Genomic DNA, 18,196 nt, shown 5'->3' on the forward strand with positions numbered 1-18,196 from the left:
ACTACAACTCCAAGCAAGCTCCATTCACTTCTCTGGGAGTAGCAAGAAAAGCCAAGCAAGTGCATAGGTTAGGAGTTGTGGTTTCACAATAGCTGCAGTGCCGCAGGTTGTCGACCCCTGCGAAGGTTCTCTTCGGTCTCTTCATTAAAGCAAAAATATATGTATATTATATATCAAAATGACTAACACAAAATAGGGAACCAATTTTGTGCCCTTGATGTTGGGTGGATTTGTAGCAGGGTGCAAGGCAGAAGAGTAGGCGGAAGGCTGGCGGATGGAGGAGGAGACGACCAGGCCCATTTTGTTTATAACAAATAAAGTCCCTCTTTATTGAGTATGATTGGGGTTGTAGTACAAATATAAACAGAAGGCACAGTTTAGAGGTATATCACAGAGCAGCCTTTCCTCAAAGGCTGCATATAGGAGTTAGCAATGATGGCAGTAGTACTCCCTGAGTCTCTCTCTAGAAACACTATGCAATCTCCATAAATTGACCAAAGACATGCACTCCATTACTGTCACTATCGTTTCTGCAGTTCCCAGTTGCAGGGTGCAGGCTTTAAACAGATGGCCAGTTCGTCTTGAAGTGTGGTGGGTGCCAGAGGCAATTAACCATTTCCACGTGCAGTAAAGTCTATTGCCATAAATGTGCTTTTACCTAACTCACTCGGTCAAGTATAGCCTTTTTGGTTGTAAACCTTCTATGAACATTCAATGCTTTCTTTTCTCAAAATAATAATCCTTATTAAGTTTGCTTTATAGCAGTTTTCCATTCTCAAGAATACTGTGTTCCTGAGACTTCTCTAGACCCTACTTGGCAGAGCACACCAAAGCAGGTCTTTTCTCTAGCTCTGCTTGCTAGTAACTCTCTAACAGGCTACAGTCAGACTCCCAAGCTCCTTCTATATTGCAGGCTACAGCCAGATTGGTCTGTAAACCAGCCACAACTAACCAGAGAACCAGAACCAGCCTGTCTCTCGGCAACACTGCCAGATTTACTAACTCCTACCCATATGATCATTTAGGATCCACATAGTGCACAGATCATCATCATCATCATCATCATCATCATCATCACAATAAACATTCTGAAGTGGTGAACCTGAGTATTAATTCTTTAGCAGTGAATCGTTAGTCACTGCACATGCACAGAGGATCTGCTGCTGCTACTTCAGCAACGCAGATACTGACTACATACGCACCACTGACATCTGGAGCGTCGCCTCCACTTCCAGGTGTACCCAGACATCAGTGGCGCATGTGTAGTCAGTATCTGTGCTGCTTTGATAACAGAAGTAGATCCTATGCGCTTGCGTGGATACTTGGAACAATGGTGCACGCACAAGATTGACAGAGCCAGGTGAGATGTCTAATCCTGTCAATCAAGGGAGAGGGGGAGTCTCGAGCAGTAGGGCCAGCCTCTCGCTGCTCCAGAAGACTGATTTTGAACTAATTTGATTTGTTAGAATTGATTCACTCATCTATAATCTAGTGAGAACACAGCATTACTTTGACTATATGAAAAAGTAGTGAAAATGTCCCAAGAAATATACATTACAATACTATAATGTGCCACAATCTTTTGATGTCTAGCTCTAAGTACACAATAAAATACAAACCGGATTCCAAAAAAGTTGGGACACTATACAAATCGTGACTAAAAACTGAATGCAATGATGTGGAGGTGCCAACTTCTAATATTTTATTCAGAATAGAACATAAATCACTGAACAAAAGTTTAAACTGAGAAAATGTACCATTTAAAGGGAAAAATATGTTGAATCAGAATTTCATGGTGTCAACAAATCCCCAAAAAGTTGGGACAAGGCCATTTTCACCACTGTGTGGCATCTCCCCTTCTTCTTACAACACTCAACAGACGTCTGGGGACCGAGGAGACCAGTTTCTCAAGTTTAGAAATAGGAGTGCTCTCCCATTCTTGTCTAATACAGGCCTCTAACTGTTCAATCGTCTTGGGCCTTCTTTGTTGCACCTTCCTCTTTATGATGCGCCAAATGTTCTCTATAGGTGAAACATCTGGACTGCAGACTGGCCATTTCAGTACCCGGATCCTTCTCCTACGCAGCCATGATGTTGTGATTGATGCAGAATGTGGTCTGGCATTATCTTGTTGAAAAATGCAGGGTCTTCCCTGAAAGAGATGACGTCTGGATGGGAGCATATGTTGTTCTAGAACCTGAATATATTTTTCTGCATTGATGGTGCCTTTCCAGACATGCCACACGCTGCCCATGCCACACGCACTCATGCAACCCCATACCATCAGAGATGCAGGCTTCTGAACTGAGCGTTGATAACAACTTGGGTTGTCCTTGTCCTCTTTGGTCCGGATGACATGGCGTCCCAGATTTCCAAAAAGAACTTCGAATCGTGACTCGTCTGACCACAGAACAGTCTTCCATTTTGCCACACTCCATTTTAAATGATCCCTGGCCCAGTGAAAACGCCTGAGCTTGTGGATCTTGCTTAGAAATGGCTTCTTCTTTGCACTGTAGAGTTTCAGCTGGCAACGGCGGATGGCACGGTGGATTGTGTTCACTGACAATGGTTTCTGGAAGTATTCCTGAGCCCATTCTGTGATTTCCTTTACAGTAACATTCCTGTTTGTGGTGCAGTGTCGTTTAAGGGCCCGGAGATCACGGGCATCCAGTATGGTTTTACGGCCTTGACCCTTACGCACAGAGATTGTTCCAGATTCTCTGAATCTTCGGATGATGTTATGCACAGTTGATGATGATAGATGCAAAGTCTTTGCAATTTTTCGCTGGGTAACACCTTTCTGATATTGCTCCACTATCTTTCTGCGCAACATTGTGGGAATTGGTGATCCTCTACCCATCTTGGCTTCTGAGAGACACTGCCACTCTGAGAAGCTCTTTTTATACCCAATCATGTTGCCAATTGACCTAATTAGTGTTAATTGGTCTTCCAGCTCTTCGTTATGCTCAAATTTACTTTTTCCAGCCTCTTATTGCTACTTGTCCCAACTTTTTGGGGATTTGTTGACACCGTGAAAATTGGAATCAACGTATTTTTCCTTTAAAATGATACATTTACTCGGATTAAACGTTTGATCTGTCATCTACGTTCTATTACAAATAAAATATTGACATTTGCCATCTCCACATCATTGCATTCAGTTTTTTTTCACAATTTGTTTAGTATCCCAACTTTTTTGGAATCCGGTTTGTATACAAAGTATGTATAGTATGCAAAGCCCACAAATATGGCTAAATACAGTACATGCAATTGTTTAGTATTTAATTACACAGACAAATATAATGTAGCATTTGCGAAATTTGTCTTGTGTACAGCTGGTATTAGACCAGTATGTATACAACATTTTATATCTGCAATATTTAAAGGAGTCTGTCATCTCTAAAATTGGTTTCAAAATAAGCATACTACCATATAGGGTAGGTTCCTCAAAACATAATCAAACCTTTCTTATGAACTTTTAGGTGCCCTAAGGAGAAGGCCCTTTGCCAGCCTCTACATAACTTCGGCGCATCCACAGCATAGAAAATGATAAATGAGATAGGCCCGATGGCCTGCCCCCTTACATGCCCATGCCACGCCCCCTTTTTTAGACCTCACGTGAGCTGGGAAAAGTCGCAGATTGCGGCCAAATAACCTTCGCACCGCAAGCTGCGACAGATATACACCAGAAAACTGGCATATATCAGTTAGTAAATGACCCCCTAGGTTTGCCTTTGAAAATGAATACATTTCAGACTAAAGTTAGATTACATCATGAATGCCATTGTTTTTATACTGAAAGACATTTTCCTAGCATTCTGGCAGTGGACCTGGGCAAAGGTGCCCTGTGTGTCTATTGGGTATATTCTTCATTGAACCCCACCTTATTTTTTCAGTACTGAAAGGGTTAAACCCTCCTTTGGATCTGTGTGCAGCTGCTAGGCTGTTTCTAAGGTGCTAATTAGCTTCAGATGTATATGCCATGCTGTTTATTTAATTCTCTGCATGAGCAATAGTTTTATCTAGCTTTCTAGATCCGGCGTAAGGTGTGCTGTTCCATTTATCTGCTCTTGTACCGACCTCTGCCCAATTCCTGACTCCTGATTTGATTTCTGTCCAATTCCAGACTTGTTTCACAGATTCTGAAAAACTCTATCTGTCCTGACCTTGGCCTGTTACTGACTATGACCTTTGCATGATCTCTCAGTGCCCTGCACCAGATACCTGTGGGTCAGCTGTCAACCATACCGGGACTAGGAGGTAGCGACCTGGTGGATTTCCTGCACCAAAGTCAAGTTCCCTTTATAGGGGTTAAAGAGTGAATACCACGGTACATACAGCTAACATAACTCCCTTAGGTTTGGTGTAAGTCAAACCAGTTGGCTGACATAATGGTTCCACATCCACTGACTTTAACAACACATTAGTCTAAAGTTGACAATGTTTCCCAGGGACATGTGTTCCCAACAAAAGATCATTTTAAGAGATAAGATTAGCCAACAAAAGAGTTGAACCGTTTGCAAAACGAAATGTGAAAAAGGCTTCATTCCCCTGTGATGATGACCAGGAAATTGGAAACGTTTTTCCAGGTGTCCCCATAGCTTATACCTTAGTGATCAGCTCATTGTTAAGGAATCTTTCTAACAAGTAGGCACTGACAAAGCAGGTGATCCCTTAGGTGATCAATAGCACATATATATTGATTAGGTTATAATTATTTTTTGACATACAGTATATATTCAATGAGAATTAAGAAAAGAGATTTGCTTCAATACAGTAGTGCACTTTTACCATTGCAGTTGCAGAATATGTCATGTGCAGTTACATATATCTGCCACTGATTTCCATTGTAAAAACAAGTAAACTACACTTTTGAATATACTCTTTCAGCATCTGTTTTGGTTGAAAGTCTTTGGGCATAGCACCATATACATCAGAAGATATTCCTGGAGTACACACTGAAAGTGCACCACAATGTAATGTGAAAGCCTCAATGAGAGTTTATATTCCCTCTGTATCTCAAATGAGATACGACCGGTCTGACTGATCAGTGGGGGTCTGACCACTAGAATCCCCACTGATGCAGAAAACAAGGTCCCAATCCCATGTCCTGATGGAGAGACAAGTTTAGCATGTGTCCTGCTGCATCGTTCATTCCCTATGGGATTGACGGAGATAACCAAGTACCAGGGTCAGGATGAGGAAGTTTGGTGCCCTAGGTGGAGCAGGTAAATTGCACCCCCCTCCCCAATTCCATTTAAAGTGACATTAATTCATAATAAAGAGATTAAAACACATTTAAAAGAGATTAAAACACATTTAAAAGATCTAGTAAATTACAGGTGACGGCTCCATGGATTTCAGTTCTTTACTTCCCTTTTCTTCTCCATTTGGTCCAGACCATACCAGGCAGACATCTTTGGTCAGTTTTGTGCTGCCCCCTCTGCTATATAAGAAGACACCAGCATTACTATATGGCACATGGTAGACGGGGACTGTTACAGATTCTGCAAATCATCCCCAAATCATACAGATGCCAAATCATCCCTCAAATTTACTCAGGCCACTTGTATAAATCATCCCACTGCTGACCCCAATACTGCACCCAATGTTCTGCCCTCATGCCCACAAACACTATACTGTCAGAAATAATAGTGCCGTACAGATAGTTTCCCCATAGTAATAGTTCTCCCAGACTGCCCTCATTAGTAATAATGCCCCTAATAGTGATAATACTTCACAAGAGTGCCCCCATTACTAGCAATGCCTACATATTGTGCCCAATAATAATAATGCCCCTACAGTAAATATGCTCCTCTGCCCCTTCTATAGTGCAAATATATATGTTCCACATATAGTGCCAGCATATAATGCTGTTCCCCCCAGTGCCAGTAGATAATGCTCCCTCCCCCTGGTGCCAGTGTATAATGCCCCCCCCCCCCATTGCCAGTATATAATCCCCTCCTTAGTGCCAGTATATCATGCTGCCCCTGCCTTAGTGCCCTAGTGCCAGTATATAATGCTGACCCCCTAGTGCCAGTACATAGTTCTCTCCCCTTAGTGCTAGTATTTAATGCTCCCTCCCCTTTAGTTCTAGCAATTAATTCCCTTCTCCCACTTAGTGCCAGTATTTAATGCTCCCACCCCTTAGTGCCAGTATTTAATTCTCTCCCCCCTTAGTGCCAATATTTAATGCTCGCCCCCTTAGTGCCAGTATTTAATGCTCCCCCCTTAGTTCTAGTAATTAATGCTCTCCTCCCCCTTAGTACCAGTATTTAATGCCCCCCCCTCAGTGCCAGTATATAATGCTCAATCGTGTCCCCAGTAGACTACTGCTTAGTAAAAAAAAAAACACACTTTTCTCACTCCCATTCCCCCACTGCCATCTGCGATGCAGGCCACAGACCTCTTCCAATCCGTGGCCTGTGTTGCCAAGTCCTGGCGCATGCCATCCACATGACATCCCTGCTCCTGCGCCGAGTCTTATGCGATGGTGTGATCATGCAAGACCCGTCGCAGAAGATTGCGGTGACATCACGGCAACCTCTTGTGCCGCTCTACTATGAGGTTGAACAGCCGCAAATGCGGCCATGATTGCGCCTCCATCATGTGTAGTGGGGGGCTGCCCTAGGATGCCTACCCATCGTTCCGGCCCTGCCGAGTTCAGAAATTGGCTATTTCCAGCAGTGAATGAAGAAGTAGGGCGTATGTTCGACCTGCCGCCCCATTCGGACAGAGAAAAGAAACCCCCATTTTTGGGATCACTGGGGTCCCAGTGGTCAGACCCGCACCTATCAGTTAGTTATCCACTGTCCTTTGGCTAAGGAATAACTTGAAAACTTGACACAATCTTTTTAATGGCTTATGATCTAGATTATAAACTGCAGCAGTCCATTGGGAACTTACAGAACTAGTTGTACCTATTATTGACCGGTTTTGTGTGTGTAACGTGTTTCCCACATACCAAACTGTCCTTTAAAAGTATGACTAATCTAATGTAGATTTGGATATCAACAATATACCCAGATTAATCAGTAGGATTTCATAAAAATCATATCACGCACTTGATTAAATTAACCTGTAGAAAATTATCTGATACATTTTTTATGGTATAAACTGTAGATCAAATGTATGATATAACCCTTTAACCCTATTATGGAACCCTGTATTTCCTAAGTAATAGTCCGTGTACAGTATTTATTGGTGTGATTGAACAGTTTAGAAAGCTCCTGATGAAAAATCATAACCACTTCATCACTTCACGTCTGTTAATGGTCTTCTTACAACCTTGTCTTATTTACCTCTAGTTACATCTCTTACTACTCTTGCATTCTATCTGCCGTTGGCATGAAACGGGTTAATGTACTGTGATGGCTGGATTTATTCACAATGATTCAAGAAAAGTTTGGCTCATAATATTTCCACCTACATCATCCAACTTTTTTTAATATATATGTATTTTTTGGAACATATAAAAAGAAAGAGATTATTTTAGTGCTAGAGAAAGTATTGAGCTGCAGCTGAACCAACAACCTGTTCCGAAACCCTAGGGATCTTTTTTTCATCCTTACAAACCTTCTGTGCTTTTTCCACTGACAATTGACCCTGGGAGTTCCTAGATGTAAAATGCTCTACTTTTTCACGTTTTGTCCTCATCTATATTAATCTGAAGGTCAAAATATGATATATTGGAAATGAATGGTGCTGGGTCTCATTCTACCTCCAATGTAGATTTCTAGCTGACTCATGTATTAGTTTTTTTTCCATCAAGTTTCCTCTTTTCCTTTTCAAAAATAATTGTAATTATGTATGAGAAAGCAAATATTCACAGCAAGACAGATATGACAGTTGAGAAGGCTCCATATGCTCACATTTAATTGCCACTGAAATCAGCAGGATTCACCAGCATTAGACCTCTTTTACACGACCATTTTTTTTTCTGTTTACGGGCTGGTTTTTGTTTAATTTCAATGGTTCAGCATTTCCGTATTTCCGTTTTTCCGTTCCGTTAAAAGACAGAACATGTCCTATTATTGCCCGTAAATCACGTTCCGTGGCTCCATTCAAGTCAATGGGTCAGCCAAAAAAACTGAACACATATGGAAATGCATTCTGTGCGGAACAATCTATTGAAAATTTTATGCCCAGACCAATTATACATGTCAATGTGTATTCACATCCTGTGAACATAGCCTTAGGGTTCATTCACACGACCGCATGAAAGGGTCCGCATCCATTTCTCAGTTTTTTCTGAACAGGTGCAGACCCATTCATTTCAATGGGGCCGCAAACGATACGGACAGTCAGAGAATAAAAGCTGTGATCAGATTGGCTGCCAATTCTTAACTGCCCTAATGCATACTTCCCAACTGTTTAAACTGTCAAAGAAGGACACCTATGGTTCTTTGCGTGAAAGTCCTTTTTCCTATGTATTTATACACTTTAATCGTTTTCTTAGCGCACAATAACGCAAAATTTACCTGAATAGAGAAATTTCTAAGATCCAAATTGCATAAAATAATGAAATAATATACAGTGGATATAAAAAGTCTACACACCCCTGTTAAAATGTCAGGTTTCTGTGCTGAGACAAAGATAAATCATTTCAGAACTTTTATGGTACCTTTTAACAATGAGATCCCTCTAATGCTTTGGAAGCTCTCTGTGGACCATGGCTTTTGCTGTGGGATGCGACTAAGAAAATTTCAGGAAAGACCAACTAGAGCAGCTGAACTTTATTTGGGGTTAATCAGAGGCACTTTAAATGATGGCAGGTGTATGCTGACTCTTATTTAACGTGATTTTGAATGTGATTGCTTAATTCTGAACATAGCTACATCCCCAGTTATAAGAGGGTGTGCACACTTATGCAACCATATTATTTTATTTTTATAGCTTTTCTTCCCTCTACCTAAAAGATTTCAGTTTGTTTTTCAATTGAGTTGTACAGTTTATAGGTTACATTAAAGGTAGAAAAAGTTCTGAAATGATTTATCTTTGTCTCATTTTTTTTACATCACAGAAACCTGACATTTTAGCAGGGGTGTGTAGACTTTTTATATCCACTGTATAAGGTGGGTACAGATATGAACCAAACAAACATTTCCTGGATCAATATTGTAAATGTAATAGTGCAAATCTATCCCTCAGATCAAAAAGAGGGACATTTAAGGAGAAAAGAGGGACAGAGGGACTTGGGTGAACAATAGGGACTGTCTCTCCAAAAGAGGGACACTTTGGAGGTCTTCTAATGTTCATACAGGAGGCCCATCATAGTAAGGGTCTAGGAGACAGAAATACAAAGTAGAGAAGAAGGAACTAGTGACTGTTAAAGATACATTGCAAAACTAGAGAAAGTGAGAAATCTGTCTGACAGAACAATAAAACCTTGAATTTACAGTTTATTCTCTGTGAAGAGGCATCCATTTATGTATAGTCTCCGTGCACCTAGGGAATTTTATGGTGAACACTACTTTGAGACACATGTCTTCTGACTGCTCCTCTTAATGGCATGCCATCTAGAATTCCACAAACTCTTTAAGATATCCAGTTCTTATGTGCACCCAGGAGCAGATCTGTTAACCACATACGGTACTTTTCTTGAGGCCACAAAAAAATCTTTACAGCTCTGTACAAGTTCTCCAGAGAATTTCTGGAATCAGGGATTCATTGTATTGCTTCTTAGGTAACTGACTCACTAATGGAATTCAGCTATGTATACTCCCTGTGTGCTGCCTGTCTGTGGACCCAGAAGGCTAGCACGTCCATCTAAGAGCAGGAACTTACATCCAGCGGGCTGACACACATTTCATATAAGTTAGTTCAGTATGATATAAGCAAGAATAACAATAAATAATAAATCATTTTGAACATTACACAGAGGAAATGAAAAAATGCACAGAGCCTCCTGAAATGAACCAGTTATCCTTGCAATGCGCCATCCTGTTTGGGTTTTCAGAGGAGTTCTTTATAGGTACTCTAAACTCAGCCATGAAGCAGTGGCAAATTCATCATGGCTTTACTAGTGTTGGGTATCTGACCCCATTTGCCTATAATAGAATAGGTGAGATTCCAGTTAGGTGGAACCTGTGACTACTAAGGCCTCTTTCACTCGATAGTGAATCACAGATGTGTGCTGTCTATGGAGTACATAGAAATGTACCCGTTAATTTTTATGTACTTATTTACAGTGATACCATGGAGAAATGCACAAATTTTGTCCATGATGTATACCAAACATGCCCTTTGAAGTCTATGGGTCCAAGAAAAATCACTGACACAACATGGATGTCATGTTCTGTCAGCGGTTTTCACAGACCATTGGTAGTAGATGTTCTGGAAATTAATTTTTAGCCAACAGTGTCTGAGGAATATGTATGACACAGAGAGCAAAAGGTGAGCACATGGATCCCTCATGGACATCCTCACGGTTGGCCCACTGACCATCTTGTCATGGTCAGAAGATTACCACTTGCAATTTGCTGCTGACACTTTGCCATTTTTCAGATCTTCCTGATGAGTCGGCTAGAGTCCAGTCAAACTCATAGGGACACATTGATAGGACTATGGATAAGTTTGGGACTAGTATCTGGGGTTGGCCCTTTAGGTGTGATATTCAACTAAAATACTAGCATATGAGGGCTAGTTAGGCACCACTGCCCTGCTGATAACACCTGCCTGTTGATTGAGTTGAACACTATATTCACTGTCCTTTCTCTACTGATACTGTTGGTGACGGCAAGCCGTTTATATATTTTGTGTCAAGAATTTTTTAACTATGTATGATTAGAAGATTAGAAGACACATTTTCCTCTTGCTTATGTGTAAATAGTAATCACGTAAAAGACACAATCATTTAACGGTGCCTATCTACTCCTATTAATTGCAGGATCTAACTTTTCTTTTTTTCCCCCCTATAGTTATGAATTGCAATGTGCGCTGCATGAACGGTGGATCCTGCAATGAGGACTCATGTTCCTGTCAGAAAGGATACACTGGGACCCACTGTGGACAACGTATGTATACTCCGATTAACTTAAGCCTTCTTTTTAATATTGTATTGTCCATTATAACAGTACATTCAGATAAAAATTGCTGTTATTTCTTACATACTGACTAAGGCAGCCTTATGCACTGAGATCTTATGCCAGTTTTTTTGTTCTTGTAATTCATCACAATTATGGCCATGGGTTTCATGACATTTTCATAGCGCTTGTATGTAAAGCTAAAATAATTAATTTTGTAAAAATTTAAGTTGAATCCATATTTGAATTTTTGGTGATTTGATTTGGATGAATTTTGAGGAAAAAGTGGTGGAGAGAGAGAAAAATTATTTTAAACATTTTTGAAAATTTGAGAGAAAAAAATATGAGACTTCAGAGTATTATACCAAAATCTTCAGGGCAATTGGAGCACATTCAATTTGGGTAGAATCGTATTGGACCCTGAATCAAGTCTGTTGACTGATTCGGCCGAATTGAACCCAAATCAAGGTAATTGGAGCATATTTGATTCGGACCTGAGTTTCTTGAAAAATTTGCCTAATCAGAAATGAAACTATTTTTATGCAATTTGCTTATTTACATAGTACATAATTTCTACTATATAGCAAGCTGCTAAGCTCTTCTTGCTCTAGTTCCTGCAGATTCCTCAATGCACTGCATGTTTAATGTGACAGGTTCTCTTTAATGTGTCCATTTAATGAAATATCATAAGGGAAGGGTCACTTGTGGGAATGATGTGGATTTTCCATCTGGATTTGCAGGCAGAAAATACAAAGTGAAATACAGTTTCACCAAAGGAGATTTAAGTGTAAATTGACATGTGCTGCAGCTTCTAAATCCACAGCATGTTAATTTTTTGATTGAATTTTGGATTTACCTTTTGCAATGCATAGTGTGAAATCTTTGGAAATCCATGCCAAAATCTAAATGTAACATGTGGAACTGCAGTGAAATCTCTCATTCCATGTAGACTTATCCAGAAGTGGGAATGTTAGCACCTGGCAATTAGACCTATATCTAATAGGAAATGTTTTAGTCTGTAAGTTTATGCATCGTGCACCTGTCCCAAGCCGCCTGTATCAATGCACATTCCACAGAACTTATTATGTATAGTTCATATTTCCATAGCACAAGAGCTTAAATGAATGACGTTTTTGTGTAGCATACTTAAATCAGCTTTCATACTTAAATATTTTTTACAGCCTGCCTTTGGCTAGACATATGAGTCTGTGGGGGACTGAATTTAGTCCTAATGGCTTTGGATGACAGCCAGTTTCAGACATCCAATTAGTCTGCATCCTCATGTGATCATGCTATCCAAGTCTGTCACAGCGTTTTTCTAGGTTCATCTTGGCATTTATCTGGGGTGTTGTCAAGCCTGGAATCCTTATAGAAAGGAAACCATTTGTTAAAAAGTACCACAAAATAATAGGAAAGACTGCAAATTCTCATGACCAAAGACGGGAAGGGCTGGGAACATTTCCATACCAATTTCCCATGGACAGAAACTCAAAAGATTTGATTTCCCACATTTAGACAGAACAGTACAATTTTTAGTGTTGTTTGACATAGTGGCTAAGTGATAAGTTATGTCTTTAGTATGCAGTTACAATTATCTTTTTATAGAGCACTTGACTGTGGACAGTCAGTGGAAACTGTTTCATTAGTACAATAATTAAATTTTAGTTGCTTTGTGGATTTGATTTATCAACTTTATATTATACTTTATTATCATATAACAACACTCTGTTCTAGTTTTTGTTTTGTAATCTACCCTTAAATATTTCCAACATATGCCCACTTATTGTAATAATTTCCTACAGAACGCCTCATGTTTTGTAAGTTTTAAATAGTTATGATTATTATGTAATTTTATAAATAAAAGTCTACTAAAAGTTGCACAATGCTGATAGGTGTAAATTATTAGAAACAAAAAAAAAATCACTTATCTTTTCTATTATTATTATTCATTTGAAAGCACCATTAATTCCATGGTGGTGTACACAAATAGTGGTTTACACATACATAATATAAAAAATTCAAATATGATAAACATGAAACTAATAACAGACTGGTACAGAAGGGGAGAGGACCCTGCCTGCGAGAGCTTACAATCTACAAGGGGAAGGGAAAAAACACAGTAGGTGGGGGTAGAAGCTTCTCATCTGGCTGTGTGGTTGCAACATGTTCATTGTAGGTGGTAGGGTTTCCTGAAGAGGTGGGTTTTAAGGTTAATTTTTAATGATATGGATGTTAGGGGAGAGTCTGATGTGCCAGGGTAGTAAGTTCCAGAGTAGGGGAGAATCTCGGTGAGAATTGTGTGAAGAATAGATGAGAGGAGAATAAAGGAGGAGGTCCTAAGAGGATTGGAGATTACATGTGAAGATGTATCTGGAAAGCAGGTCAGAGATGTAGTTGTTAGCATTTTAAACTTACTTCACTGGGCAAAGGGATTGGCAGAAGGGAGAGGCCGAAGAGCAAAGAGGGGAGAGGAGTATTAACTGGCAGAACAGTTGAGAATAGATTGGAGGCCACAGAGGAGAATGTTGCAGCAGTCCTTGCAGGAGAAGACAAAGGCATGGACTAGTATTTTAGTTGAATGAATGAATAACTTATATAGCGCTACAATTGCGAACTAAATCGCCTCAAGGAGCTTTTGCAGCCCTTGACCGCCTGTGCTTTCAGAAGAGGTGGGTCTTGAGCTTCTTCCTGAAGGCTAGATGGTTTTCTTCTGAGCGGATCTCGGCAGGTAGAGTGTTCCATAGCCGGGGTCCTTGGACTGCGAACCTTCGTTCGCCTTTTGATTTGTAGCGGGTCTTGGGGATATGGAGGAGGTTCTGGTTAGCTGACCTGGGGTGTAGTGCTTTATTTTTTTGCAGAGGTATTGGGGTGCTTTCCCTTGTGTACATTTATGGGTGAGGCAGAGGGTCTTGAATTTGATCCGATCCTTCTCGGGTAGCCAATGGAGGGTCTTCAAGGACGAAGTAATAGATTCCCAGTTTTTTTTTCCAGTTATCAGTCTGGCGGCTGTGTTCTGGACAACTTGTAAACGTGAAATTTGGTATTTGGGAAGTCCTAGATAGAGGGAGTTTGCGTAGTCAAGTCGGGAATTGATGGTTATTCCAACTACTACTGCTGCGTCTCCTTCAGGGATGAAGGGAATGAGTCTGCGCAGCAGGCGAAGAAGATGATGGGATCCACTGACTACTGATCCTATTTGTGCATCCATTGTCATGTCTGAGTCAAAGATGACTCCGAGGTTTTTGACTTTGGTTCTGGGAGTAATGGTTGACTCATGAGTGATGAAGAAGCGAATAAGAGAGATGTTCTTTAGTTGAAAGTGGCAAGTGGCAAGGGTTATGGTGTGTGGCTTAAAGGACAGGGCAAAATCAAATGGTATCCCCAGACAGCGGACCTGTGAGACTAGAGGGAGCATGGTGCTGTTAACTGTAATGAATAGGTCTGGTAGAGGGTCTGAGTAACATGGTGGAAAGATGATGAATTCAGTTTTCTCCATGTTGAGTTTGAAGAAGTGGGAGGAGAATAAAGATATGGCTGATAGACATGCTGGGATTCTGGATAGCAGAAAGGTGACATCTAGGCCAGAGAGGTACATTTGAGTGGCATCAGCATAGAGGTGGTATTGGAAGCCATGGGACTCTCGAACTGTCCCAGACTAAATGTATAAATTGAGAAAAGTTGGAAACCCAGGACAGAGTCTTGAGGGACACCAACAGAGTGGAGGCGTGATGTGGTGGACAGTGTCAAAGGCAGAGGACAGGTCAAGAAGGAGGAGCACAGAGTAATGATTGTTTGGCTTTGTCAGCTAGAATATCGTTGGTGACATTGGTTAGGGCTGTTTCAGTGAAGTGATTGGGTCTGAAGCCAGATTGTAGTGAGTTAAAAAGTGAGTTGGGTGAGAGGTGGGAAGACAGTTCAATATGGACCAGTTGTTCTAGGAGTTTTGATGTGAATGGGAGTAGTGAGCTGGGGCAATAGCCAGATAAAGAAGATGGGCCCAGGGAAGGCTTCTTGAGTATGTTGCATGTAAACTTTAAAAGAGGAAAGTAAGACACCAGTGGTTAGTGATAGGTTGAGCAGGTTGGTTAGGGCAGGGATAACTATAGTGATGAGGGTAGAGATGAGGTGGGATTGCATCAAGGGCACAGGTGGTGAAGTGTGATTTGGAAATTAAGGTGGAGAGTAATCTGGATGGCCATTTCAATTAATAAATCTTGCAGTTAAATTCTTAGTATGAAGAATCTAAATTAGGATTTACCTCCTTGTTAGAGATAATAATTAGGAAATGTATACTATATTAGAGCATATTATATACATGTGAAACCATTATGACCTCTTTTGGTGTAGTCTAAGGCAGCTGAATGTAAGAAATACTATGGTCACCATCCAGAACCACAGCCAACAAATTCAGAAAAAGCTACCAGTTTACCTTAACCATTCGGGCAGGTAGAAAGCTAAGGCTCCCCCTAGGTTCTTCACCAGAGCCCTCTGAAAGGAGGATGGACTTGGCTTCTAGAGACTTAGGTTACGTCTGTGGAGTATGGTACCAGAAAACTGATGCAAGCTTGCTAGAAGCCGACCTACAAGAATGGCCAGGGTAAAAAGAGTAATAGACAAACAGGGTCAGAACCAAAAGAGATGGATAGGCCCAAACAGCAGACAAGGAGAATCAGAAGAAACCAATTCATCAGACAAGGGGTTAATCCACAAAATAAGCAATGGTAGGTACACAGAGAGTTAATGAGCAGGTCTAGAGTTCAGGTACAAAGCATGGAGGTACAGAGCCAGGACACATATATACACAATTACCAGCAGCTGGCCATAACTAAGTAGTATACTTATATCCCTTAAATCTGCTGCAGTTTTGACCATAACCAACAAGGTAATACAATAAGGGATACTTTTTTTTCTTATTAAAAAGTGTAATGCATCCACTATCAACACCAATATTTCACCTTCTGCTTCACACTGTAAAAAGGTTAGATGTCCTTCTGACAAAGGTTAAGTCGTTTAAAAACAACATCTAGAATACTGTGAATGCCAATATAGGTGACAATAACATAAAGTTTCAAACAAGAACTCTAAAGATACATTCTAATACACCTCAACAGTACACTTACTGCAAAACTACCCAATCTTGTCTTCTTTTGAAGTTCAAATGACAAAGAAGTTTGGATGCTAAGACTTCAACTTTTCCTTTTGAGAGGAATTCTTGCAGGGTTTTACAGCTTTTCTTAACAGCATCTGGTGAATGTTTTGTTTGTCACAAATGTCATTGTACAAATTAATAATAAATTGTTTTACATTTTTCCCTTAAAGCTGTATGTGAAAACGGTTGTCAGAATGGAGGACGTTGTATCGGGCCAAACAGATGTGCCTGTGTTTATGGATTTACTGGACCTCAATGTGAAAGAGGTATATATATAATTTTTCTCTATACCAGTATATCAGCACACAAACATATATATTGTATATCTAGCTAATGTGGCTTTTTAAAAATGTCATACCTTCAGTATAAGAAGAGGTGGCTTATATGGGAACCTACCTCTTGCCTAAAAGCATAAAAAGAAAAAAAATAATTTCAAAGGATAAGAGCCACCAAAAACATAATGGCATTAATATGGCAGTAGTAGTTTTTGTGGCTTACTTATTTTATGAAAGCTTAGGTCCTAGAAATAATAAAGTTCAAGGAAAGAAAAAAAGTCGCAATAAATCCCACTAGGGACCCACTTGATAGAAGCTTCAAAACTTAGCTTTTATTAATTAGGCTGACTGATCATTTTATATTCACACTGTGGCTGTGGGTAATTTTTTGGATTTATTGGTTCTTATGACCCCTTTTTTCTTGCTTTGTTACTTATTTTATGTTGCACTTAAATAAGCAAATTTAACTTTACTCAGGCCCATTTCTAGATATTGCAATCACTGCTCTTAGTAATTCCTCCAATATTGCAAAATGATTGCCAAAACTCTTGACTGATATTTGCTCGTTTATCCTAATGCACTTTTTATAACTTTGTGTCCTCTATTTGACCCTGTTTTTAATTTGATAATGTTGCTCGTTGGACTCTTGCAATAACTTCGCTGTCCACAAATATTTAACCTCAGACTGAGATCCTCAAGAAACAGTTCAGGTTCAGTTTAGGTACTGTACTTTGCTGAATATACTGTATATTTTAAACATAAAAATAATTTCAACCCCACAAGTCCTAGGCCAAGTTTACGCATGTTTGCATTAACCACTGCATTAAAAAAGGCATTTATGAAATATACTGTACTTGCTTTTATGAACACAAACTTGTCTATTTTTTTTGGGGGGGGGGGGGAATTTTGATTACTTTGGTATGAGTTCTACATTTTTTCTTGTGTTTCAAAATTTCAATTTTAATGGAGCACTAAATATAGAATTTACGAATACAAAAATGTTTACTTTTAAACTAAGTTCACATATTCAGTATTTGATGAGGATTTAGACACTGATTATTCACTTATATCCTCATTCACTAAATCCACTGTCATTCCACATCCAATGCAAATTAATGGGATGTTTTCATATATCATTCACACACAGCAGAAATTCACCAAATTGAGAACTTTTGCCCCCCTCCCCCAAATAATTCATTGTTAGGTTTAGCATTCCTAAATTGCTTCATCATCCTGTACCAGTTGTATGTACAAAGTTAAAGTGGTTATCCACAAAAAGATATGTATGACTTATCCTCAGGATATTTCATCAGTATCAGATCTGTGGGGGTGTGACACCTGGGACCATGACCGTTCAGCTGTTAGAAGAGGCCTTGAGTGCCACAGCCTCTTTCTAGACGAGTGACATCACTGTAAAGGGTTCATGTGGTCTAGTTGCAGCTCAGCCCCATTCAAGTCAATGCAATTCCAAAGACTGCCACTATATAATGTACAGCACTGTCCTTGGAAAGCTTCTGGGAGCCTGCATCATTTCCCAGAGCTTCAGTGAACGCAGTGGCTCCCTGAAACTGCTGATCGGCTGAAGATAAGTCATAATCATCTTTTCATGGATAACCCTTTCAAAGATAATCACATCAAAAAAAGAATATCAATAAATTAAAAAATGTATTGCTGTTTTTTATCTTCTGGGGGAGGTGACGGAATTACAGGTTTAAATTGTTAATGTCAATGAACAAAAAATGCAAAAA

At 39.9% G+C, this 18,196-nt stretch overlaps 1 protein-coding gene across 1 annotated transcript in view; it reads left to right on the forward strand.

Annotated features, from left to right (window-relative positions):
* Positions 1-18,196, forward strand: part of LOC120989621 (fibrillin-2-like) — a 159,282-nt gene that overhangs the window by 48,709 nt on the left and 92,377 nt on the right. The window contains exons 5-6 of the mRNA XM_040417837.1: positions 10,920-11,015; positions 16,344-16,439. Of these exons, the coding sequence (XP_040273771.1) occupies positions 10,920-11,015; positions 16,344-16,439 (192 nt within the window). The remainder of the gene's footprint in view (positions 1-10,919; positions 11,016-16,343; positions 16,440-18,196) is intronic.

The sequence above is a fragment of the Bufo bufo genome, chromosome 2 (genome assembly GCF_905171765.1).
Source record: "Bufo bufo chromosome 2, aBufBuf1.1, whole genome shotgun sequence".
NCBI lineage: Eukaryota > Metazoa > Chordata > Amphibia > Anura > Bufonidae > Bufo > Bufo bufo.